Raw genomic sequence first — 25264 nt, 5'->3', positions numbered from 1 at the left:
CCACGTTACTTCAAACCTCATTCGCTTGAGCCTCTCCACAAGCCAAAACTGACTCAGGTGAAACAGACCAGACTCCAAACGGGGAGCATCGACAAGCCAAAGCTGACACAGGTGAACCAGAAATGACTCCAGACGGGGAGCATCCACAAGCCAGAGCTGATTCAAGTAATCCGGACATGACTCCAGACGGGGAGCGCCGCGAACTCCGTGATGGCACGGTCAAGGAAACAGCAGATGCCACAAAGCACACTGACACGAGTAACTGTGTGAAGGACTCATATTATCCACAGAGTGTGGTCCTTGAGCGCAGCAATCACGACAACAAAACCAACCAACACAACAATAACATCAAAGACAACATCCAGAAGCGTACCAGAGGCAACAACGTCGACAGCAAGCACGACAAAAACAACAATAATGGAACAACGACTGGTACGATGTGGTACAACTCTGCCCATGAGGGACACTGTTACTGCTCAGCTCAGTACAATGACACACCATGGCAGGACGACACAGATTGCGTACATTGCCACAACAAGCATCGGAAGAAAAAAGACTAAAAGAAAATCAGACAACAAAGTGATTTGACCACTTCTTGGTTCCTTACACACAGGGACACTGATGACGTTTACAAAGCAATGCCACCATCAACATCACCAACTCACCAACCAAACAAGAAAGACACTCGACCATAATAATTAATGAATTTTGGACTCATACATATGATTTGGACTTATTGTTTAATGATCACTGTTATCATGATTTGTACCTATCATCACTTATCTACCTAGTTTGTTCAATTTTCTTTAACATTGTACAGAAAATATGTAACGCGAAAAAGGGGGATGTGGTGATATGCATCACTGTAAATACACAAGGGGTTAATGTAAATACACATAGACTAGGTAGACACTAGAGGGAGCACCAGAGACATGACACACAGACATTCAACCAATAGGCCAGTAAGATAGGACATGACCAATGGCATTGAAGACACACACAGAGGTGACACTACCACAGGAGGGCATTACACCAACCCATATATAAGGACACAGCACACATGATCTTCCTTTTTCCAGTGGAGACACTCAGTGCGTACACAGGGTTGATTGAACACATCACACCCACCACCTGGATTGTAGCAGACTGGTTAGTCAGTCTGATTAGCTATAGCAGGAGAATCGTTAACAGTTTAATAAATGTGTTAAAGCTATCTTCAAGTCTGAACCTTCCTTTGTCAGAGTGCACATTAAGGAAGCAGCTTATGCTACGTCAAGAGCATAACCAAACAGCAGTGTCTTGGCCTGGGATAGGATGTGGGTGCAGAATTTTGAATGAGTTCAAGGTTATAGAAAATACGAGATGATGAAGATAAAAATGAAGATGAACTGATGTAGTAGGGATGCATCTGGGTGATGTTATGTAGGTGTAAGTATGTAGCATTTATGATGGGGAGTACATCTCTCTAGGCCAAGCAGAATGTTGGGATTGTAAGCAGTCTGGTTCAGCTGAGTCAGTGGCGAAAGAGGGGATTGAAGCTGATGGTGAGGAACCAAGGACAATCACTTTGATCTTTGCAGTACTTAGCTGGAAGAAGATATTACTCATGAAGATTAGGGGCGGGATTCTCCATCCTCCCAGCCGCATGTTTCTCTGTGGTGGGAAGTGGTGCTCCATTGGCTGGCAGCGGGATTCTCTGTTCTGCTGTTGTCAATGAAAATTCCCATTGAAGCCACCCCATGTCTCCGGGAAAATCACGGGCAGGGGTACACTGCCAGCGGGATAAGAGAATCCCGCCGCCAGCAAAGGCCGGAGAATTCTAGCCAAGATGCCAGACAAGTATTGAACAGAAATATTGGACAGGTCAAATGGTAGAACTTGGTGTCATTCTATGATTCTATGAAATGGATGTTGAAATGGATTATGGGACGTTACTTAGAGATCTTTCAGAGGAAGGGAAAATTGAAGTAATTGCAATTAATGAAGGCAATGACGTTGTGGGTGGATTTTTGAGGTTTGTCTTTGAGGTTTTGAAAGCTTGGGGGATTAGCACTGAGGGAACCATTGATAGAAGCTGCTGAAATAGGGGCCAAGAAGAGCATTTGGGGGATGAGGAATTTAATAGTATTTTGATTAAGAGAGTAGAAAATAGGTCATATAATTGAAATAAATGTGAAGATTGTGGAAGGTGTCAATAGCGAAGAAGCGAGGCAAAGATGACAAGTCATAAGTAGATGGAGGGTGGGGATGGCTTATTGGGAAAGGAGTCGGGGGAAAGCAGCTAAATGGTGGTCTCATTGAAAATAAAGAAATCTGTCAGCTTTTCATATTTATTTGAGATAAAAGAGAGGGGTATAAGGGGAAAGTTCTGAATGAAGATTGCACGTTCCTTAATTATTAATAAATCTGTGAGAGAGAAACCAGAGAATTATAGACCGATTACCCGAATATCTGTTGGGAAATTGCTAGAATCCGTAATTGATGAAAACGTAACTGAATACTTTCGAGAGACATGATACAGTATAAAGAGATAATGAACGGATGCTGAAATTGGTAGGTTGTGATGAGTGGGATCACACATGGCTCTGTTTATTTTAGTGTATCTTTGCACATGCACATTTTCCCCTGTGGATAATAGTGAAGAAGTAGTGGAAGAATTTCCGAGCTGATTCATAATTTGTTTATGCTCTTTCCATGGCGAACAAGGTCTGGCGTTGGTCTTGAACCCTGAGCTTCTGGTCCAGAGATCAGGACGCTTCCACTGTGTCACAAGACCTACTTGGCTCTGTGATGGGGCCTCAACTATTCACTGTATATAGGAATGACATGATGGAATAGAGAGCAACATGTCCAAGTTAGCCAATTTAAGAGCAGGATTTTCACGGAGTCAGAGAGACTCCGCACAAGAAAATGTTGTGGACTGGTGCGGGTTGTGAATCCATTACCTGAACTCTTGACCTAGCAGTATTGAAGCTAGGAGGCCATGGAGGTTCAACAGACTAAGGAGATGTGTTCAGTACAGGCTGAAGACCTATTCCCCACAGTTACCCGTGCAAACAGTCGAAGATGTCACCCAATGGCATCATGCATGCATCATCTTAAAGTGCCCTGTCCAGCTTCCAGTGCCTTGGACTCGATGTGAATGTCATCAGTGGTTGTTTTAACTGGTCGATGTTCTAATTTGAGGTTGACACGGTGCTTGATTTATAATCAAGGTGCTGTTTCCTCCAATTGCTTTGTTAGTGTCAGATTTTTGGGATGGTCCAGGTTGTCTCTCAGCACAGTTGGATTTGGACTTTCTGCTTCTGACAGTTTGTTTCTCCATGCCAACAGTTGATTTGCATGCCTCCCCCAGATGACAGCATGGTGGGTTTGGATGGTGTAGGAGACAGGTTCAGTCTGTGCTTTGATCATGACAGGAACCTATTTTTCTCCTGTAGTATAGTTTCTTGCCAGAACATTTTATGCCTGGCAGAAGGCATACCGTTCCTGCCTTCTCCTCTATTTCAGGATCTAATTCAGGCCACCAGAACTAGCTCCTTTCTATCTCCTTCATTTTCACAATTCCACAATGGCCCTCGTATAATTGGTTCAACACATCTTAATGGTGGTGAAATGATTACTCTTGCCCTCCCTCAGAGGTAACCTTCTGTTTGTACAGATAACTCAATTCTTCAAGTGGAATACAGCTTCATATCAGGGTTTACTCCTGAGGCCTTGTCTCAAAATACCATGTCCAATACTTCAGCGAGTATTGGATCGCTTCGGGTGTACTTCTGCACTTGTCCTGAGGTGACAGGAGTATTGTCTACTTGTTTGAAGCAGGAGATGCTTCTTTTTGAATTATTTATTGATGAACTAGTTGATGAGGGTAGTTGGGAAAGCCCATCTGTATTACCATGAAGGCTTGACTGGCGATACTTGATAGTATATGTATGTGTTGACAAGAGCAATGTCCATCTCTGCATTCTGCTCGCTTCCAGTGATGGAATCCCTGTATGTGGGTCCACAAATTGTCGTTGATGGATGATGGTCCGTCAATAATGTGAATTTCCTCTCGTGCAGGAATTCATAGAACCTTTTTATCCCAAAGATAATTCCTCAGACATCTTACTCAGTTTGCACATAATTACTTTTGGCTTTACTCACTGTTTTGGATGCAAAGGCAATAGGGTTTTCTTTACCTGAAGGCATGCTGTGGGATACCACTACCTCACCACTATAGGGTGAAGTATAACACATTAACCGTAGGAGTAGGTTGGACGTCCAGTGCGACATACAGAAGAGCACATCATGTGGCTCCGGCTAGAGAACTTTTATTTAAGCCGCTTTTGCTCGATTTGTAAAGGAAATTTGGGTGGAGTTTGGTTAGATCGATGGTTTAAGATTCCCACGAAAAAGGGATGCCCAATAAATTCAAGACTGGACAGCAGAAAAATAAGCAAACGTCGTTGAACTCGGAAGCCTCAAGAACTCTGTCTTTGAGGAAAATGGCAGAGGCCCCTGCAGCATAGGTGGCTACTCCACTAACTGTTGAGATGCTCACAGGGGGAGCTTCAGAAACTATGGCGAGAGGTCTCTGAGGATCATGAAAGAGCAATTCAGTGGGCGATGTCCTCACGGATTGAATTCGTTGTGGTGGGTAGATCTCTGTTTCTGGGGGGGGTGGGGCGGGATATTCATCGTTAATGATTTTGGATCATGCTCCCCATTTTGTGCATTTGGTGGTGGAGTCGGGTCCTGCTCAGTGGCCGCCCTGGAAGTTGGCTACAACGTTGTGGGCGGATAAGGGATTCTGTTAGAGAGTTTCCTCCACCATTGGGGAGTGCATTGATTTTAATAAGTGGTAGGCGACTTTGCCTTTCATGTTATGGGAGGCTTTGGAGGCGGTCATTAGGGAGGACATAATCTCCTAAAGAGCATAGAAAGAGAAGAGTGAGAGGGGGAGAGGCAGAGGTTATTGGATGCCATCCTCGAGGTGGATTGCCAATACTTGCTGCCCCGATTCTGAAGTTGTTGTCACGCAGAAAGAATCTGCAGTTGGAATTTGGGCTTCTTTTGATGGACAGGGTGGTGTGCCCTGCGATGCTTGAGGGGGGCTTTTTATGAACATGGCAAGAAGGCCAATCGTCTGTTAGTGCAGTCGCTGAGATGGCAGGCAGCCTCACAGGAAATAGTGCAGGTAAAGGACTTGAGTGGCAGGTTGGTCCTCTGCTCCAGGTAAGGTCAATGAGGCCTTCGAGGCTTTCTATTGTTGTCTTTATAAGTTGGAGTCCACTGAGGGGTTGTCTATGTTGGAGTTTTTGAATGGTTTGTCCATCCTGGTGGTAGAACGAGCGAGAAGGGAGGAATTGGAGTCCCCAATGCATGGGCTTGATGCAGTCGGGTAAGGTGCTGGGCCCAGACAGAATTCCAAGTAAATTTTATAAGAAATTTGTGGGTCAACATTGTTGTTGGAGATATTTAACGATTCCATGTCTCGGGGAATGTTGCCGGCCACATTGGTGCAGGCAATAATTTCTCTGATTTTAAAGAAATGTAAGGATCCGATAGAGTGTGGGTCTTATCGCCCTATCTCATTATTGAATACAGAAGCAAAGTTGTTGCCGAAGATTTGGGCAATGCGCTTGGAATCCTGCCTTCCAGAGATTATATCGGAAGAACAAACTGGGTTTGAAAAATGAAATGAAATGAAAATTGCTTATTGTCACAAATAGGCTTCAAATGAAGTTACAGTGAAAAGCCCCTAGTCACCACATTCCGTCGCCTGTTTGGGGAGGCTGGTATAGGAATTGAACCAAGGCAGGCCAGCAGCACGGTTCAATTCCTGTACCAGCCTCCGGCAGCTGTCAGCCAATACTTGACAATTGCCCAATATTATTCTGTCCCCGTCATCAGCCCCTGAGCCAGAGGTAATTATTTCATTGGATCCTGAGAAGGCATTTGATAGGGTGGAGTTGGTTGGGATATCTGTTTGCAATCCTTGGAAGGTTTGGTTTTGGATCTAGATTTATATCTTGGATCCAGCTCTTTTTAGGCCCCCCACCATGAGCGTTCATACAAATGCCTTGTGCTCAAAATATTTTCAGCTGAAGAGAGACATGAGGCAGGGGTGTCCATTGTACCCGCTATTGTCTGCCTTAGCAATTGAGCCTTTGGCCTTTGGGGTATAGAGTGGGGGAGAGAGAGCACAGAGTATCTCCGCATGCAGATGATTTGTTGTTGTGTGATGGATCCTGTTTTTGAAAACTCACCACTATTCTTAGAATTCCCCCTATACCAAAAAGGGTCGATATTTTAAAAGGTGAACAGGGATTCTCATTCCCTGACTCCGATGCAGGCTTCGGTGGGTGCTATTCAAGTCAAACTATATTTTCAAGTTATCCCCCGGTATAACCCATACCTTCACCGAAGATTTTATCTACTTACCACTTAGTAGCATCGATGTCCTGGGTCCTGCATTGCTAAGTAAGTAATGTAGACTTCAGGAAAAAACACACTTTTTCAGGTTAAGTTAAGTTATTTTATTATTATATTTTTTCTTTTAAAAGCTGCAAACACTTTCTTTACAGAAAGGTAAAAAGATCTTGCTTCTGGATCCTTCCTGTTGGTTGAAGGGACCTTCAGGCCCACCTTGACAATCAATCTTCTTTAAAGTCTGGCCTTCTTGGGATGTATTCGCTGGTTAGCTCTGTTGCTGTGTTTTGTCGATCCATGTATTGAGCTATAAGAGCTGGCTTTGCTTATTTCACTTTATGATTGTTAAAAAGTATCTTTGATGTAAACATTCTAATACAACTAAGTATTCATTTTGGGCATGGCCTGATTACATTGTCCTTTGTGATGTTCAAAGGTGCTTTGGTTTCAATAGTTGTTACTTCAAATTTCGGTCATTTGAATAAATTAATTTTCCAATTGTCCCCAGCTCATAACTTTGCCTTTGATTTTGACGTTAAATTATGTTTCTCATAGACAGGTTGTCTCCAAATTTCTTTTAATTGACTTGATGTTTGTAGAATTTCACACTTAGAATTGACACCAAATTCGACTGAGCATCATCCATCCTTTCCAGCTGTTTACTAAGAGAGTTAATTTCAATGAAGGTGTGAAACCTTTGCTTTTAACTGTATGCTAAAATTTTACTTGGTTATGACTTGAAAGACCTGCCTGTTTTAAACATTAGTCACTTAATTCAATTGAAACTCTCATCCATGCTTTTCCAGAAACTTCCTAAGATAGTTACATTCAATGAAGGTGTGAGCCATTGTTTTAGCTTATTACATGAAACCTGTGTGTTTGCTAAGCCTGCTTGTGAGAAAGAATCTGCATTTTATAATCCTGCTCTTTGCGGCTGCTATTAACCTTTTGTGGGATCTTTCCCTGTATCCTCTCAGATCAGATATTGCCAGACTTCCATGTTTCAAATGACACATTTTTCTGTATTTTCAATTACAATCCTCTCCCCAGTGCAGAGGAGATACTGAAGCTGCTTGGGAGTTTTAAACTTAAACTTAAAGTGAATGCTTTCCGGTCAATCTCCCAGGGAGGGGAGCTGATCTGGGGAGGTTTTGTTTTTGCCTGGTCAGGTCCAGCATCTGTTATTTGGGAATCCGAGTGGCCCATGATTGGGCCTTGCCCCATAAGCTAGATTTTGAGGGTCTGGTAAATGGGGTCGAGGCTGATTTGAGGAAGTGGGATCATCTCCCCCTATCACTGGTGAGCAGGGTTCAGTCAGTAAAAATTAATATTCTCCCAACATTTCTATTTTTGTTTCTGTGTCTCCCAGTTTTTAGTTCCAAGTTTTTCTTTGTAAATGTCAATAAAATAATATCTTCATTTATTTGGGCGGGCAAGATCCCACCCATTTGCAGGGTGTTCTTGCAGAGGGAAAGGCAATTGAGGGATCTAGAATTGGCCAATTAATTTTAATATTGGACGGCGAATATTGAGAAGGTACGGGGGTGGTTTATTGGTACGGAGTCCCATGTGAGGGCGAATGGAGAGGAGTGTCTGTCGAGGCACGAGTCTGAGGGCTTTGATTACGGCTCCTCTTTAATTTTCTCCTGAGAAGTGGACTTCAAATCAGGGGTTGTGGTCATTCTGAGAATATGGAGACAGTTTAGCCAGAATTACAAGCTGGGTGCCATGTCGCTGTTAACTCCATTCTGCGGAAACCATCATTTTGTTCCAGCAGCTATGGACTCGTCGTTTTGAGCTAGGGGTGAGGAGGAGTTGCAAAGGTTTGGCGACATGTTTATAGAAGGAAAGTTTGCAGGTTTTGAGGAGTGGTTGAAGTTCTGGTTTCCAAGAATGAATCTGTTGAGGTATTACCTAGTGTGTAACTTTTTGCCGAAGGAGATTCCTTCTTCCCCTTGGCACCCTTGCCCTGGTTGATGGATAGGGTTCTTTTGATGGTTGAGCTGGGGGAAGGGAAGATATTCTGTATCTATAGTTGGCTGGTGTCGGTGGAGCAAGCCCCATTGGGATGATGTCAAAGGGAAATGGGAGAGGGAGCTGGGCCAGGCTTTTGAGAGGGGGGTATGAAGTGAAGCTCTGCACGGAATCAACTCTTCCCCCTCGTGTGCAAGGCTCAGCTTGATTCAGTTCAAGATTGGGCATGGGGCACACCTGCCAGGGCATGGATGAGTGGGTTTTATACGGAGGGAGAGGATAGGTGCGAGCGTTGTCCACGGGGTCCAGCGAAACACACGCACGTGTTCTGGTCTTGCCCTAAACTTGTGAGCTTTTGGGTCTCCTTCTTCAGCACCATGTCAGGAATTCTTGGAATTAAATTCGAGACTTGTCCTTTGGTGGCTATCTTTGGGATCGCGGACTCGTTGGAGCCGCAGACCGGGATGAAGGTGGATACTCATGCCGTTGCTGATCGCCTGTAGGCGAGTTCTGCTGGGGTGGAAGACACCAGTTTCACCCAGTGTTTTGTCATGGTTAAGTGACCTTATGGAGTTTGTGTACTTAGAAAAGGTCAAGTATATTATGAGGGGTTTGGCAGAAGGGTTCGATTTGAGGTGGTTGTGGTGATATGCATCACTGTAGATACACAAGGGGTTAATGTCAGTACACGTAGACTAGCTAGACACTATAGAACATAGAACATAGAACAGTACAGCACAGAACAGGCCCTTAGGCCCTAGATGTTGTGCCGAGCAATGATCACCCTACTCAAACCCACGTATCCACCCTATACCCGTAACCCAACAACCCGCCCCTTAACCTTACTTTTTAGGACACTACGGGCAATTTAGCATGGCCAATCCACCTAACCCGCACATCTTTGGACTGTGGGAGGAAACCGGAGCACCCGGAGGAAACCCACGCACACACGGAGAGGACGTGCAGACTCCGCACAGACAGTGACCCAGCCGGGAATCGAACCTGGGACCCTGGAGCTGTGAAGCATTTATGCTAACCACCATGTTACCGTGCTGCCCCTGCTATAGGGAGCACCAGAGACATGACGCACAGACACTCAACCAATAGGTCAGTAAGATAGGGCACGACCAATGGGCATTCACGATACACACAGAGGTGACACTACCACAGGAGGGCATTACACCAACCCATATATAAAGGACACAACACACATGATCTTCCTTTTTCCAGTGGAGACACTCAGTGAGTACAGACACAGGGTTGATTCAATATCACACCCACCACGTGGATTGTAGCAGACTGGTTTGTCAATCTGAGTTGCTATAAAAGGATTAACAGTAGAGGCGAATCCGAGTAGGAGAATAGTAAATAGTTTAATAAACGTGTTGAAGTTATCTTCACATCTGAACCTTCCTTTGTCAGAGTGAACATCAAGGAAGCCACTTATGCTACACCAAGAGCATAACAAGGCAGTGGCAGCCGTTCATTTCCTATTTTGGGAACTGGTCACCATCAAATGATGGGGATGGGGGGTGTGCTTTGGGATTTGTTTTGGGTTTTTGTCATGGTTGTTTTGCTTTGTAGGGATGGGGGTGCGATGGTTGAGTCTAGAATTCTAATTTTTACAAAATATTTTTATTCTCCACCTTTTTCACATTTTCTCCCAAATTTACACCCACCAACAATAAACAACAATCAGCAACAGATGTGTCAATCCCCATAACAATAACAACGATCCCATCCTCCCACCAACCCCCAAACATCAGCCCGCATGTTTACACAAACAAATGACCAAAAAGGAATCAGGGATTACCCATAGTCATCCTTAATATACACAGCCCCCCCCCAAACTAATGTTCGATGTTATCCAGTTCTTGAAAGTGCATAATGAATAATGCCCATGACTTGTAGAAACCCCCCGAGCTTCCCCTCAGTTCAAACTTAACCTTCTCAAGGATCAAGTATTCCAACAGGTCCCCCCGCCACGCCAGGGCACAGGGTGGAGAGGCTGCTCTCCATCCCAGCAAGATCCGCCTTTGGGCGATCAATGAGGCGAAGGCTACGATATCTGCTTCCGCACCCGTTTCCAACCCTGGCTGGTCCGACACCCCGAATATGGCCTCCCGGGAACCCAGGTCCAGTTTCACGTGCGCCACCTTGGAAATTATCCTAAAAACCTCCTTCCAGGACTACTCCTAGCTTTGGACAGGACCAAAACATATGAACATGATTAGCGGGGCCCCCCTTTCCCGCAATGCTCACACACATCTTGTACCCCTTCAAAGAATCGGCTCATCCTCGCCCTCGTGAGGTGCGCTCTGTATACCACCTTCTGCTGTATCAGCCCCAATCTCGCACATGAGTTGGTGGCATTTACTTTCCGGGGCACCTCACACCAGACCCCCTCCTCTATAACCTCTCCCAACTCTTCCTCCCACTTTGCTTTGATCCCTTCCAGTGGTGCCTTATCCTCTTCCAAAATAGCTCCGTACACCACTGACACTACCCCCTTCTCCAGTCCCCTTGAAGTCAGCGCCTCCTCCAGCAATGTGGAGGCCGGTTCCTCTGGGAAGCACTGTATCTCCTTCCTGGCAAAATCTCGAACCTGCATGCATCTAAACATTTCTCCCTGCTCCAGCCCATTCTTTGCTTCCCGCTCCCTCAATCCTGAAAACCGACCCCTAAAAAACAAATCTTTTAGCGTGTTAATCCCCTTCTCTTCCCATTTCCGAAAACTTCCATCCCACTTCCCTGGCTCAAATCTGTGGTTCCCTCGAATCGGCATTTCCCTTGACCAGGCTCCAACCCAAATTGTTGGCGAAACTGCCTCCAGATTTTCAATGAAGCTATTATTACCGGACTCCCCGAGTATTTCCCCGACCCCCTGCACAAACTCTGACCCACTGGGAATCAACCCCTCTGACCCAGCTCCGCACCTTCTCCACATTTGCCGTCCAGTAGTACATCAGGTTCGGGAGACCCAAACACCCTGCTTGCCTTCCCCTCTTTAGCAGCACCTTCCTCACTCTGGTCACCTTCCCTCCCCATATGAACGAGGTAATCCTTCCCTCAATCTCCCTGAAAAAAGCCTTTGGGAGGAAAATCGGTAGGCATTGAAAAATAAACAGAAATCCCGGCAACACATTCATTTTAACCGCCTGTACCCGACCCACCAGTGACAGAGGGAGACCATCCCACCTTACCAGATCGGCTTTCACTCTCCCCACCAAACTGGTGATGTTGTACCTGCGAAGCCTCCCCCACTCCCGGGCAACCTGCACCCCCAGATACCTAAAGTGAGTCCGTGCCTACAGGAATGGCAGCCCCCCCAGCCCTGCCCCCACCCACGGCCGAGACACCACAAAATACTTGCTCTTGTCCAGGTTCAGCTTGTACCCCGAGAAAGACCCAAATACTCCCAGTAGCTCCAATATTCCTCTTATCGACGTACTCGGTTCCGACACATAGAGCAGCAAGCCATCGGCATATAAAGACACCCTATGCTCTATGCCCCTCTGCACTATTCCTTTCCATGCTCCCAAACATCTTAATGTGATGGCCAATGGCTCAATCGCAAGTGCAAACAGCAGGGGGGACATAGGACATCCCTGCCTCGTCCCACGGTGGAGAGAAAAGTATCTCGAGCTGATGTTGTTTGTGCGGACACTTGCCTTTCACTCCTTATATAATAACTTTACCCAATTCACAAATCTTGGTCGAATCCCAAACTGTTCCAGAACTGCCATCGGGTACCCCCATTCTACCCGGTCAAACACCTTCTCGGCGTCCAATGCCACAACCACCTCTGTTTCTTTCCCTTCTGCCGTCGCCGTAACGATGTTCAAAACCGTCCTAATGTTCGAAAACAGCTGCCTCCCTTTCACGAACCTCGTCTGATGCTCACCTATCACCTTCGGGAAGCACTCCTCCAGCCTACCCGCCAGTACCATCGCCAATACTTTTGTGTCCACATTCAGAAGTGATATGGGCCTATATGACCCACACTCTGTCGGATCCTTATCTTTTTTTAGCAGCAGTGAAATCAATGCCTGCCCCAAGGTTTGTGGCAGCACCCCCTTCCCTATTGCCTCTTCAAACATCCCCACCATCAGGGGGTGCCAACTTATCCTTGAATTTTTTTATAATATTCCACCGGAAACCCATCCGGCCCTGCCACCTTCCCCGACTGCATCCTCCCAATCGCATCCTTTATCTCCTGCTCCTTCTAATGTAGCCCTGTCCCCCTCCCCTAACCTCGGGTACTCCAACCCATCTAGAAATTCCTGCATCTCACAGTCTCCCCCGGGTGGCTATTTAACCTTGTTAATCAGCTCCGGAGCCATCACCAACCTCCCTGCCCTATCCCTCACCTGAAGAATTTCCCTTGCCGCTGCCTCCCTCCGGAGATGACCTGCTAACATACTTATTTCCATGTTCATAAACTGCACCCCTTGCTCGTTTCAGTTGGCGGACCACCTTCCTGGTGGACAGTCGGTTGAAGCTCGCCTGTAGTTCCTTCCTCTTTTCCAGCTTCGCTGGGTCCCCATCTTCTGCATAACTCCTATCAACCTCCAACATCTCATCTATTACCCTCTGACACTCCAACCTCTCCTCTTTGTCCGCCCTGGCCTTAAACAAAATTACCTCACCCCTCACCACCGCCTTCAGAGCCTCCCAGACAACTGCCTTCGACACCGCACCCGTACAGTTGAAACCTACATATTCCTTAATTACCTTTTCAATTTTCTCACAGAATACTTGGTTTCCCAAAAGCTCCACATCCAGTTTCCACCCCGGCCTCTGCGCTACCCCCTTCTCCATTACCATATCCACCCAATGCGGAGTGTAATCTGACACTGTAATTGCCGAGTATTCTGACCCCTTGACCTCAGCCGGCAAAGACTTTCCCACCACAAAAAAGTCGATCTGCGAGTATACCCTATGGACTGCTGAGAAAAACGAGTACTCCCGTTCCCTTGGGTGCAGGAACCTCCAGTCCACCCCTCCCATTTCCACCATTAGCCCAGCCAGCGCCATCGCCCACCCCCTGATGGGACCAGCGAGCACGGCCGTGATCTGTCCAACCTTGGCACCTGCACCAAGTTCCAGTCCCCCCCCCCACAATCAGCTCATGTGTGTCCAAGTCGGGAATGGCCCCAAACACCTTCTTCGCGAATCCCACACCATCCCAATTGGGACCATATACACTTAACAGCGCCACTAATCTCCCCTCCAGCGCCCCTGTCACAATCACATATCTACCCCCTTGGTCTGCCACCACCGTCTCCATCTGGAAGCGTACCCTTTTGCTGACCAACACCGCTACTCCTCGAGCCCTTCCATCAAATCCAGAGTGAAACACTTGGCTAACCCAGCCCTTTAAGTCTCATCTGGTCCTTTACCCGCAAGTGAGACTCCTGCAGCATTGCCACATTGGCTTTCAAACTTTTAAGATGTGCAAGCATCCTTAACCTCTTGACCGGACCCCCTAGCCCTCTCACGTTCCACGTGACTATCCTTACTGGGGACCTCTCACCCCCTCCCCCCACCTTTCTTATCCACCATCATCATACCACCGGGCCCTGCCCCATAAGCCTGACCCGCCCCTGTCCATTGTTAACATCGAACCCTTCCCCCCCCCCTCCCTAGAACCCCCCTCCCTCCCTAGAACCCCCCCTACCTTTCCTCCTGAAACAACATCTCCCAGCATCCATCCCTTCCCCCCCCTCTCGCTCGCCTCGTAGGCCCATTGAATCCTGCTATCCAGGCTCCAATGTCCGCAGCCCTCCTCTCACCTCACCTTCACTAGCTGACTTTAGTTAGCTAGCACAGGTGACTCCCCCCGCCAAGATATATCGTCCCCTTCCGCCGAGTCCCAGAGAAAGAAAAAACAAAAAAAAAACAAAACCAACAATCCAACCCATACAATTCACTAACATAACATTTAACCGTCGCAACACAGAACGCCAATCAACCCACCATGAACTTGAACTCTGTAACAATGCAAAGAGAAGTAAATTACAATACACATCAGTAAAAAACAAGTTGTAGCATTTATACATTTTCCAGCTGCTCAAACACAGTCCACAGTCTCTCTTCCAGTTCCGCTCCTCATGTCTGTCCCAAGCCTTCTGCCCTCACGAACGCCTCAGCCGCCTCCGCTGTCTCAAAATAAAAGTCTTTGGCGTTATACGTTACCCTCAACTTTGCCGGGTACATTATACCAAATCGCATCCCCTTCTTGTACAATGCTGCCTTTACTCACCCAAACGACGCTCGTCTTTTTGCCAACTCCACCGTCAAGTCCTGGTAGATCCGCACTGCAGTACCATCCCACAGCACCTCACGCTTCTGCTTCGCCCAGCTTAATACCATCCCCTTCATGCAGAACTAACGGAAGCAGATAATTACTGCTCTTGGCGGCTCGTTCACTTTGGGCTTCGGCCTTAATGACCGCTGAGCTCGGTCTAGTTCGTATCGGGAGGGGTTCTCACCCTCCCCCATCAGCTCCGCCAACTTCTTAGCGAAGTATTCTGTTGGCCTTGGGCCCTCTGTCCCTTCGGGCAAGCCCACAATTCTCAAATTGTGCCGCCTTGAGCGGTTCTCCAAGTCTTCGAGCTTTGCTCTGTTGATCTCCACCACCCTCCGCAGCTCGTCTCCCATCAAGGTGACTTGGCCGCTGTGTCGTGACACGGCCTCCTCCACTTCCTTCATCTTCTCGCCCTGCTCTCTCACCTCGACCGATGCCTTTGCCACCTCTCGACCCTCACCGGGGCGATTGCCTCCTCCACCAATGACTTCAGTGCGACCACCGTCTCCTTCCTCAAGGTCTCCATGTGCCCCGCGAACTGCTTTTCCAGCTCCACCGCCATCACCTCGGTCATCTTCTCCACTGTAAGTAGTGCGGCTCCGCCTTGCGGTTCGGGTTCCGCCATCTTCTCAGCACTTTTGCTTCCTCTCATTCAGTGGTGGACCTGCGTTTCCTGCTTTCTTCGACGCTTCTCTTCTCATCCTTGAGTGGCTTATTGTGTTCTTTTTATTTTCTCTTCTCTCCCCTTCCACCTTCCTGTCCTTCATCAATCTGAATTATTCTTTTTTTTTGGAAAAAAACTATTTTTCTTCCTTCACACACAAAAAAAAGGAAAAGGGGAGAAAAAAAAACTTTCACCAAACTTCTTTAAACCTTCTTTCTTTCTCCTCTAAATTCCCCCAGAGCTCCCCGGGACCGGACTCTGGCCTTCTTTCTTCATCCTAGGTGGGAGCCATCCGATGTAGGACACCCCAACTACATCGTGTCCTGGCCTGCCGCCTTGGCCTCCTTGTAGCTCCGCCCCCGCTGCTCCGACTTCCACACCGCACTGGGCCCAGCGCCTCAGCCCCCGCCGCCCAACACCCGTGCAGGCTTCTTCTCCGGTTTTTAAACCGGCCCCGCTAGCTGCCCGTGACCGCCCCAAAGGCTGACAATAGTCGGGGGGGGTGAGTAATGACTCGGGGAAATCACCGAAATCGCCACAAATCCTAGAATTGTAATTGTGTTTGTTGCGTAATTTGTTTTTTTCGCTGTTATATTGAAAAATGTCTCTAAAAAATAGTTTTAAAAAAACTGTTGGGGTAGCTTTGGATCAAAATATGTCAGGACTTCTGACTTGAGCAGCACCTCCTTGGTTTACACTAACACTCTCTCACATTGATGCACCACTTCCACTTTTTATTTTGACACAGTAGATTATGCAAGGGTTTCAAAAACTTGTCAAGTTGGGGACAAACCTTCTGTAGTAATTTTGTAAGCCTCAGATGGATCTAAGTTGGTTGACATTCCGAGGTTCAGGTGCCTTGGTAATAGCGTTGATCTTCGAAGGAGATTTATGAAGTCCCTTGCCGTCGATTGCATGTCCCAAATATTCGATTGGAGATTGGAAAAATTTGCATTTGTCCTTTTAGAGTCTCAATCCATAATCCTCTAATCATTGTAGTGTGGCATCTAGGTTGTGAAGATGTTGTCCCTTGTCTTTACCAGTAACCAGAATGTCATCCAGGTAACACTGGGCTCTGCTTAAGGTTTGGACCATTGCTCTTTGGAACAATGCCGGAGCTGAAGTGACGCTAAATGGTAATCTGTATCGAAATAATCCTTTTTGTGTCACAACCGTCAGGAACTGTTGCTACTCATGATCTACATTCATTTGCAGGTATGCTTGACTTAGTTCGATCTTGCTGAAACGTTGGCCTCCAGCTAACCGGCGAACATATCTTTGATAAGGGATAGAGAGGGTATTGTTCCGCACAAAGTACAGGATTAATAGTTACTTTGAAGTCACCACAAATCCATATGGGTCCGTCTTCTTTTATAATTTGTATGATTGGGATAGCCCATTCATGAACGTTGACAGGTTCCAGGACTCCCATCTTCACCAATGGTTCCAAATCTGCCCCTACTTTTGGTCTGATTGCGTAGAGTACCAATCTTGCCTTTAAATATTTCGCCTGACTCCCTTCTTTGATCGCCTACTTCATTGAGGTGTCCCTCATACTTCCCAGCTCACCGTTGAAAACAACTTGCGTGTTTCTTTAGGATTTTGATTCGGAATTGGTATTTAGGTATGCCTTGGCTTAATTTAGTTGGATCTTTTCCAATCAAGTTCTACCCATTAGTGTTCGATAATTTCCTTTGACCATGTGGAAGGACAAACTGCCCTCTGTCCATTTAATTGTACTGCTACACCAATACGGCTCTTCAATGGAACCACTTCTCCAGTATAAGTTTTCAACAGAATTTTCAAGTGTCTCAGTGGGATATGTCAGAGGTTTTCTTTTTAGGTAGTCTGGCACCAGTGAGATTGTTGCCCCAGTGTTCATCTACATCTTTACTGGCTGTCCATCAGCAGTGGAGTGACCCTGTATCTATTTATAGCACCAGCAATGGCTAACACATTCAACAACAATTGCCCCCCAGACTATGAATTAAGTCTCTTCTCTCGACTTTGTTGTACTAAATGAACACTTTTTCTTTTGTTCTGTTTGCCAGTTCCTATTCCGCTCTTGCTTTTTCCTACTTTCGCTCGAAGCTTGCATCTTTTTCTAACATGTGCGTTCAATGTGACTCTTTCTTCCAAAGTTTCTGCACATGGTATCTTTTCACCAACAATCTGATGCTAGTATCCAGTCTTGCACATTTATGGCAAGTACCAGTCTGTGTTTGCGTTTAGTATCAGCCGCCATCTTGTGAATCCTTGTGTTTGAAGTCAAATGCTGCATTTATTTGGCTGCTAGCTTCAATGATGCAGCATCTTCCATGCCTTTCTTTAAAGTCAAGTTGCTTTTTGCTAACAACCGCTTTTGAATTGCTTTACTCCTCAAACCACAGACAAGTCTATCCCGGATCCTATCGTTTAATATCCCCGAACGTGCAGTGCTCTTCTAACCTTTTCAGTGTAGCCACAAATTGTGCAATTGATTCCCTTTTTTCTTGATTCCCTCTTTTCTTGATCATGCTTATGAAATCCCAAATTTTCGGCAATGGCTAAAGCTTTTGGTGAATAGTGACCTGCAAAATGTCCACTATTTCTTCTTGTGTCTTTGTGCCTGGCTTTGACGGCTGTACCAGACTCCTGAGGAGGTTAAATGCTGCCCCCCATTAAGCTCAGATATCTTGTTAGCTTGTACAAAATAGTCAAATTGTTCCATATACAAGCTCATCGCTCTGTATTCTCATCAAACAATCCCCCTATCGTCGCCAGTATTTTTGTAGACTGGTGTTTGCAGGATTGAAGCTGGGAGGCCATGGAGGTTCAACAAACTAAGGAGCTTTGTTAAAGAGATGTTTTCAGGACAGGCTGAAGACCTACTCTGTGTAGTTACCTGTGTAAACAGTCGATGATGTCACCTCTGATGATGCCACACATGCATTATCTCAAAGTGTCCTGATCAGCTTCAATACTTCTGATAAGAAATCACGATAATTATGCAACTCTGGACAATTCTATTATGGAGATAGGCATCTCCTAGCCCTTCAATATTTTGTATTGAAAAGGTGTAGCACGCATGATCAGGCATAAGAGGTGGAATCATGTACTTTTGCTAGAGGCGTGCTTTAACATGAGAAGGGCAAGTAATTAGGTAGATTGGAGGTGTACTGGAATCCCAACACCTTCCTACCTCTGCCAGAATTATGTTCTAGGCAAGAAAGCCCATGGGTGACCTTCCCGTTGTGCTGCCTATTGAGGCCCTCAAGTGGCCAATTAATGACCTCTTAGGTGCTTTAGCCTGCCGCTGCTGGTATTAGCCCAGTCTGACCAAGGCACTCTGACAAAGGCACTCAGCACCTGATTGAGGGACTTTATGTTGGATGGAGGGGCGGGGGGGGGGGGGGGGGTGCACTGACAGCCCCTAACATCTCCCTCCCTGCAACCCCACTGTGCCAAACATTTCCCCCCCTGTGAGCCTGGGTCTCCAATAGGTATTTTTCCTGTTGCAACCACTGCCTACCTTGTGGCACTGTTGAGCACAAGAGCTGCTGGCCTCTGATTGGCGAGTAGCTCTCAGTAGGCCAGACTACCTCCTTTGGAGCCTTGATTCCAGATTCCTGATTGGCTTGTTGTTCAGTGGGCCTTCCTGAAAATTGCCACGCAAGTCCCTTGCCTGCTTGCCAACCAGTAGCTGAGATTCCCGGTACCTCTACAAGATTCCACCCAAGGACTCGCTTACAGGATTGATCTTTGGAATTGAATCAAAAATATGACTAAAATCCCAAAAATATAATGCTGTAATAAATAGTCTATTCTCCTAAGTTAAATTCTTTATTTAAATTTTGTTTATGACAACATTTCAGAGAGCTTCTGACACCACAGCAGCACTATGACTGGGGTCTGAGAGCACTGAAGACAGTCCTCAAAGGATGTGGAAATCTGCTTCAACAACTAAAGAAAAGCAAAAGAAAAAGTAAGTACTCAGTAGTTTTCAATAAAGTTTATACTAGCATTTGTTGTGATTGACAGCTAAATTTTCATGTATTAACTGTTTGAAGAAACATATTCTGTTACCTGTTTCATTAAAAATGATCAATAAAAAGAAACATGCATGAATGCTGGAGCTGCAAAAATACTGGTCACACATAGCAAGTTCTTTAGTATTTGTAGATAGATGAGTTCAGTTGGCACTATTCATAAAAACATAAGAAATAGGAGCCGGAGTAAACCATATGGCCCCTTGAGCCTACTCTGCTGGTCTGCCTCAACTCCAAGTTGCTGCTCCCCATGTTAATTGTGTATTAAGTGCATTGGGGATTCTCTTGTTCTCCTGCAAGTCGGAACAGACTGAAATTATGGTTGTTGAGTTAGGAAATGCATGCTTATAATCTGTATCACTATGCTTATGAAAGTTTGTATAGATAGACTTTAATTCTATATTTCACCACTTGGCTTTCTGGAATGTACCACCCCAAATAGCTTGATTCCCTCCCTATCTATACAGCCTTGAATATACTCAATGAAGAAGCATACTTTACAACCCTCTAGAGTAGAGAATTCTAAATATTCACATCCCTCTGAATGTAAAAATTGATCTTCAACTCAGTGCAAGAAGATTGGCTCTCTATCCTGAAGCTATGTCCCCTAGTTCTAGATTCCCCAAGGACCGCTCAGTGTCTACCCTGTCAAGACTCGGAGAGGAAGATCCTATTGGATTAGATGTCTGCTGCCTTGAAAAGATTCTTGGGGAAACAGTAATTTTCTTCACACTTTGTGGAACAAATGGGACACTCCACGATGACATAAAGAATAAAGGACTCAATGATTGCCAAATTTTAAATGGGTGATGCCAGGTGTCAATGTAATGTTAAAGATAGATGAAATTTGGATAAAAAAGTCTGCAGCATATCTGGCTATTATAGCAGAAGACAGAATTAAACAGTGATAAGCGGCAAATTAATCCCAGGATTGCCCAAGAACCAGTTAATAAGTGCTTCGGGTGAACCTCGAAATATCATTATGCAGTGAACTGCCCAAAATGGAGAAGCAGGTTCCTTAAAACTTCACATAACACAGAAAATTCAGAGGAAAGAGATAATGATGAATCTCAGCAATTATAGTGGTTGCAAGGAGTTTTAGCTCTGCAAACAGTTTGTTAGCCACTGGCTCATTTAATGACATAATACTAGATAGTTCCTCACTTCAACAGTATGTGGAACAGTTTCATCAAAATGCTGTCTGTATTTAGTAATTAGTGAGGATTGACAGAATGTTTAAAAAAATTCATTGACGGAATGTGGGCGTCACTGGCTAGACCAGTATTTATTGCCCATCTCTAGTTGCCTTTCAGAAGGTAGCGGTGAGCTGCCTTCTTGAACTGTTACAATCTCAGTGCTGTTCGGCAGAGATTTCCAGGATTTTGACCCAGCGACAATGAAGGAACAGTGATATATTTCCAAGCAAGGATGGTGAGTGACTCGGAGGGCAACCTCCAGGCGGTGATGTTCCCTGGTACCTGCTGCTCTTGTCTTGGTGGCAGTGGTTGTGGATTTGGAAAGTACTGCCGCAGGAACAATGGTACGTTCCTGTAGTGCATCTTGTAGACGGTACACATGGCTGCCATTATTCGTTGGTGGCAGAGCGAGTAAATGTTTGTGGAAGGGGTAGCAATCAAGCGGACTGCTTTTTCCTGGATGGTGTTGAACTCCTTGAGTGTTGTTGGAGCTGCACTCATCCAGACAAGTGGGGAGTATTCTATTACACTCCTGACTTGTGCCTTGTGGCTGTGGGAAGTCAGGAGGTGAGTTACCTGCTGCAGGATTCCTAGCTTTTGAAGAATACAAAGCATGAATTGTTTTAGATTTGGTGATAGCAACAGATTAAGGTCATTAAAGAGAGTTGTAATTCTGTGTGAAATAGCAGGAGGAAGTAATTTTATCAGCACTGAAATACCTATGCTAAATCTTCAATGAAAAATGAAACTTGACGTAGAGCATGATAAGGTAATTATTTTTGGAAAGTCATTTGACTGCATTTTACCCAATGGTCAGTCTGATGCAAAGTGGTATAACATTGGATGCCTTTGGTGTCACCAACAGGACCAAGGAAGGCTGTGTATATGCTCCAGCTTTGTTTGCTACGCACCTCTTGGCCATGCTCCAAAACACACTCAAAAGATCTTTTTAAAAATAAATTTAGAGTACCCAATTCATTTTCTTTTCCAATTAAAGGGCAATTTAGCGTGGCCAATTCACCTACCCTGCACATCTTTGGGTTGTGGGGGCTAAACACATGCAAACACGGGGAGAATGTACAAACTCCACACGGACAGTGACCCAGAGACATGATCAAACCTGGGACCTCAGCGCCGTGAGGCGACAATGCTAACCACTGCGCCACCGTGCTGCACTCACACACTCCAAGATCTTGACACAGGAGTACACATTCAATTCAGGACATCGGGCGACCTCTTCAAGTTCAAGGCTTGCACAAAAATTATTAAACAACAACTGACAAGTTTTGTTTGCAGGCGACAGTGCGTTCATAGCCTATACTCTGGAGGACATTCAGCTGCTGATTACTTGCTTTTCATGAGCCTCAGAACACTTCTGACAATAGGTCTGAAGAAGAGCGGGATCTTGTATCAACCTGTCACTGGCCATGCACTCCATGACCCCACAGTCACTATCAAAAACTATCTCTATTCAGAGATTTTGAGACCTTCGGTGTGTCCTCTCCAATAACACTACGCTGGATGACAGAATCAACCATCGCTTGACCAAAGCAAGCTCAGCATTTGGCAGGCTGACTCACAGACTTTGGAAAGAGCATGTTGTCTGTCTCAGAACAAAGATTAACGTCTACCAGGCAGTGAGTGATTCTTAATCACTTCTTTATGATTGTAAGATTTGGGCAACCTATCATCACATAAAACAAATAGAAGCATTATATCTTCACTGTTGGAGATCCCTTTTGCAACATCAAGTGGTGGGACTAAATCCCCAGCAAAAGACTGCATACCTGGCATTGAGAGCATGCTTATTAAAGCTTGGGTTTGTAGTTCGCATTGAGGATTCTCAGGCTTAGACATAAAGACAAGCTGAGAGCCACCCTCAGGGCTTGCAGGCTGGGTCACAATACATGGGGAAAAAACAACCTTGGAATGACTTAAATAAAGAAGTCTATTTTGTTTTGAAGATGTGTTATATAGAATATATTAACCACTAATGTCATAGCTGGACACATTTTATAATGTTTTCAGCTGGACATATATGTAAAACGTTTTTAATAGAACACTTTTCCTAAGGAAAGGACACTGGTCGACAGCAGCTCACAAGTTGTACTTGTGAAGGCCACAGCATCTTTATGGAGACACAGAGTCTACGGAGCTCTCCAAAGCAGTGGCTGAGATAGGCTGAGATTGAAGCCAGAGAGATGCACATGACCCAGCTCTTGGATGTAAAAGAAACTGAATTTGAGCTAACAGTCAAAGAGGCTATAATTGGGGTAACAGCCTAACCCCCTCTCCCTCTTTCTCTGAAACCATTCTCATCAGAGTTGAGCTGTTTGTGATTTGAAAACCCACCAGAAGACCTCATTGTTGCATATCAAGAATTCTTAAAAGGAGAATCCCAAATCAACACCACTCTCTCCGGGGTAAAGAGAATCAACCAGCCATGACTGCTCCAGTGAGAAATCTAAGTACCAGCAGCTAGTATGGAAAATGACCCTCCATTAATATATCTTTTCCTGATTTTACTTTTTACTGAGCCATGTTTTAAGATCTGACACTCTGCAAAGTTATATTTGTTTTTTGCATGCGTTGTTCTTGCATTAATAGGTAGTTGAGCATAGTTGCACATTTTAAACCTTTTGTTAATAATTTCTGCATCTTTACCCGAGTGCCTTTTAGCAATAAAACTAATTCCTCACTATTAACTTTAGAAACCTAGCTAGCTTATTTCTTACATTGAGCTACACACAGTTAAGTATATATATTGAAATGACAGTACCAACGTTTTCAATACAAACTCTGTTATAACCAACGCAGGACTCGGACAAAGAGAGGAGTCAGTTCACCCCTCCTAACCTTGTCATAACACTGTCATCAAGTGATTTTGACATTTGAGCAGAACAAAGTCAAGTGCCTTCAGGACAAGTGAGCATGATATAAAGCCATTGCCTCCATTTATCCCTCCAACATTGGCTTCGTATGCAGTCTTTGCAATTGGTTATGTAAAACAAGACTTGCTCCAATGTTACACATAACTTGCTCCAAAGTTACACATAACTTGCTGAACACTCATCCATTCATGACAAGAGAATCCATTACCCAGTAAAGGCATTATTGTACACCCTTAACAATACCTGATGTTTCTCATCAGAGTGTTAGACAACAAATAATGGCATCACAAGATAAAAATCAGAGAAAAAAAGAAAATGCTCTTAAAATAATTTGCTCACCCGGTTTATCAAAATTAAAAAATCCTGCTAAAAGGTGCAGATTTTGTTGATAAAGAATATATGAGACTACAATGAGGTGAGTGAGAAATGTGAAAATTGTTATACGAACCAGACTCACTCATATCCGACTGTAAGTGTTTTATTAGCATGTGACTTTAACTTAGGTCTAAAGATGTGGGACAAAGGTTGCAATTCAGTGGCCTCATTTTACTGAAGCAAAAACACGATGAGGCTGGTGATTAGCGGAGAGACCAAAAACAAGAACCGTACTGGGTGCCAAACCGTTTACGATGCAACAGGCCTGCTCCTGTGGGCAAAATCGGAATCCCGCTGTACTACGGTGAGAAACCAATCATCACCACTTAAGCCCTATTTCCATATAATTAATGGGAGCCACCCCATATCCAATGGCCTTCTGTGATCCAGTGGCCTTCCCAGCCAGTGGCCACGCTGGCGCCAATTAGTACTCCTTTTGAAAAACGTGAACCTAGCGGATGGGCCGCTGCGTGGAACCAAGGAGGTAAGCAACCTTCTTCGCTCACAAGCAATGAGCCCAGGGGTGGGGTGGCCACCATGGAGGAGCTGGGGGTATCGGGGCTGAAGTGGGTGGGTGCTCTGATGGGAAGGAGGAGGGATCATGCAAGGGTCCTCCATGCCAATCCCTGGACCATGTGTTCTCATTCCAGGGGCAACCCTAGTCCTTGCCTGTTTGCCCATCAGCCACCCATAACTCCCACTGATTGCAGAGGCCTCTGGCCTTGCGGCTGAAGACTATTGTTAATAGGGAATTGGCAGTCGTGGTTATGTGAGCATGTCACACATGGATCCCCGTGTGTGGGTGTGCCATGTAGCATGTGGGGCCCATTGGCTAGCACCCCAATCACACCTTGATGCATGGACACTGTGCTTTAACATTGCGGGAAGCAGCACCACAGAAGCAGCAGCCAACCTCCGAACACCCAGGAGGTGGGCCCCAGCCCTGGGCACATGTCCGTGGCTTGGGTTGCGTGTCAGGTGAGGGGAGGCAGGGCCCCATGTCTGGAGGGTTGGGGCATGAGATTGGTAGTCAGCCCGCATCGCGGAACAAGAGCCTTAGGTGTCATACTGGTTGTGGTGAGGGTATTTTAATGTTTCTTGTTCAAGTGTACACCACTGCTCCACTCTCCCGATCAAGCTGCTCCACTATCCCCATCCTCCCTGGCTTACCTACTATCTACCCTGCACGCCCCCAGTGCCCCCTCAGTGATCCTCTACATGATTGGCCTTCCTTGCTCTAAGGCTACATCTTGGTGTATCCCCAGGATGCAAATCAGAGGTGGAGGCAGCCAACTGCTTCAATGCCACTTGTGTGTGACCTCTGGGGGCTCTGGGGCCGGAGCGCCCTGCCCCACTTGACAACAGCACAGCACGTGCCGCCCTTTTCCAGGTGCTGACTGCAAGATGTG

General features: G+C 45.7%; 1 protein-coding gene across 2 annotated transcripts in view; it reads left to right on the top strand.

Annotated features, from left to right (window-relative positions):
• The window catches only part of LOC119977114 (cytoplasmic dynein 2 heavy chain 1), a 734352-nt gene that overhangs the window by 156373 nt on the left and 552715 nt on the right, over window positions 1-25264 (top strand). For both annotated transcript variants that reach the window (XM_038817726.1, XM_038817724.1), the window contains exon 36: window positions 19220-19329. In XM_038817726.1, coding sequence (XP_038673654.1) covers window positions 19220-19329 — 110 coding nt within the window. The remainder of the gene's footprint in view (window positions 1-19219; window positions 19330-25264) is intronic.

Source organism: Scyliorhinus canicula, chromosome 14 (genome assembly GCF_902713615.1).
Source record: "Scyliorhinus canicula chromosome 14, sScyCan1.1, whole genome shotgun sequence".
Lineage (NCBI taxonomy): Eukaryota > Metazoa > Chordata > Chondrichthyes > Carcharhiniformes > Scyliorhinidae > Scyliorhinus > Scyliorhinus canicula.
Note: the sequence above shows the minus strand (reverse complement) of the source record. Positions and strands in the feature narration are given on the sequence as shown.